This window comes from Cyprinodon variegatus, unplaced genomic scaffold, assembly GCF_000732505.1.
Source record: "Cyprinodon variegatus isolate N-32 unplaced genomic scaffold, C_variegatus-1.0 Scaffold2474, whole genome shotgun sequence".
NCBI classification, from domain to species: domain Eukaryota; kingdom Metazoa; phylum Chordata; class Actinopteri; order Cyprinodontiformes; family Cyprinodontidae; genus Cyprinodon; species Cyprinodon variegatus.
Genome location: NW_015152927.1, coordinates 1 through 1,810, shown reverse-complemented (window position 1 = coordinate 1,810; position 1,810 = coordinate 1). Strand labels below are relative to the sequence as shown.

Below are 1,810 nucleotides of genomic sequence, written 5' to 3'. Positions count from 1 at the left end.
CAGCAGCTCCTCTAACCCAGCAGGCAGAACCTTCAGACCTACAGCCCGGTTCAGAGGGACCGGCTGGTTCAGAGGAGGGTTAAAGTTCTTCCGATTTAACTAGTTGGTTTGTTGTCAGGACATTTGGAGAACCTGACAGCACCAGGGAACCAAACCAAGGAAGACCAGCAGGAGAACCACAGAGACACTGGAGGAGCTGATGAGGAGGAGAGCTGAGGGTAGGAGGAGCTGATGAGGAGGAGAGCTGAGGGTAGGAGGAGCTGATGAGGAGGAGAGCTGAGGGTAGGAGGAAGATGACCCCGTTTCAGGGAGGGCGTCTGTGGCTGACCTGGATCTGCTGCGGGTCCATGATGTTGACGGGGAGGTTGAAGGTTCCTAGCATGACGTAGCTGTTAGCGTTACGGTCGTGCGGCACTTGGGAGGTTCCCTGGGAGGATGAGGAAGGTCCGCTGTCTGCCGAGGTCCCTCCAGACCCCGACCCTCCCTGGGAAGGTGGAGGAGGGGCCCGCTCCACCAGGTGGATCACCTTTCCGCCCACATCTGGAAAGAGGCAACAAAGCGCTTAGAGGCGCAGCGAGCAGAGGGACCTGAGGTCCTGGTCCTCCTGACTTACTGTAGTCTGCCAGGGTTCGCTCATCCTGCAGCACTCGGCCCTGATAGATCAGCCTCTGCTTATCCACAGGGATGCCCACTGAGGGGGCGATGTGCTCCTTGAACTCCTTCACCGTCAGCTGCAAACACAAGCAGGAGATCAACAGAGCGATGTATTTATTCCCGGAACATGGAGCAGGAGAAAGGTTTTACCTGAGATCCTACGGCGTAGCTCCGGCTCTGGGAGTCCAGCGTCTTCACCGTCACTTCTATGTCTGAACTCTGTTCCTCCATCGCGGTCCTGGGATCAAACACACCCCGTCTCATCATCATCATCATCATCATCATCATCATCATCATCATCATGGAGCATTAAACTGGACCGTCAGTCACCCAGCAAAACATCAGTCAGTCAGTCTGACAGTCAGTCAACAGATCAGGCAGAAAAAGCATGGAGGTTAGAGAAGAGATTCTCAGCTAGAACTATTCTACATAGATACTGAACCCTACCAGTTCTGATATGGAGGACCAATCCTGGTAGCTGCTGCTAACTGTAGTTAAATCTCTGAGCCTTCATTAGCAGGGTGGCAGTTAGCGTCTGCTGCTAGCTCTACACACCCAGCCACCTAGAAACGAAGGCGTCGCCCTCATGACTAACGCTGCGTTCGCACCGCAGGCCTTCATGCTCAATTCCCATTTTTGGGGGAAATCCGATTTTTTTACGTTGCCGTTCATTTTTCCAAATTTATGCGACTTGTATGTGATCTCCTGTGTGAAATGCAGTCATACAACGCAAGTGTCCCGCATGCGCAGCAGAGGACACGATGACATCACAGGCCAGCGTGCTTATGGAAATAAACATGGATGGTAGCGCTGGAGCGCATCTAGTTATCTTTTCCAACCATAAACACTCAATCTTTTGAAGACGGTTAAACATAAATACTGCTCGCCGCATCATCATCCGCCATGGTTGTTTTTCTTGCCGCTTCTGCGCAGCTGGATGCAGAATAGTGACCTTTGTCAGGTATTAATGGCGTTCAGGTCGGAGGTATCCGACATGGCCGTTCAGACAGAGGTCGCATTTGAAAAGATCAGATTGGTATCGGATTCAGGACCACAGAGCCCAGTGTCCCGGGTCAGATTGGACAATATTGGATCCATGTTGTTCAGACTGCCATGAAAAATCAGATCCAGGTCACATATGGGCAAAAAAAAAAAG

General features: G+C 51.9%; 1 protein-coding gene across 1 annotated transcript in view; it reads right to left on the bottom strand.

Annotated features, from left to right (window-relative positions):
- Positions 1 to 958, bottom strand: part of bag6 (BCL2 associated athanogene 6) — a 13,216-nt gene extending 12,258 nt beyond the window's left edge. The window contains exons 1-4 of the mRNA XM_015369110.1: positions 805 to 958; positions 614 to 731; positions 329 to 540; positions 156 to 276 (exon numbers count right to left, since the gene is read on the bottom strand). Coding sequence (XP_015224596.1) covers positions 156 to 276; positions 329 to 540; positions 614 to 731; positions 805 to 957 — 604 coding nt within the window. The 5' untranslated portion in view covers position 958. The remainder of the gene's footprint in view (positions 1 to 155; positions 277 to 328; positions 541 to 613; positions 732 to 804) is intronic.
- Positions 959 to 1,810: the final 852 nt, after the last annotated feature.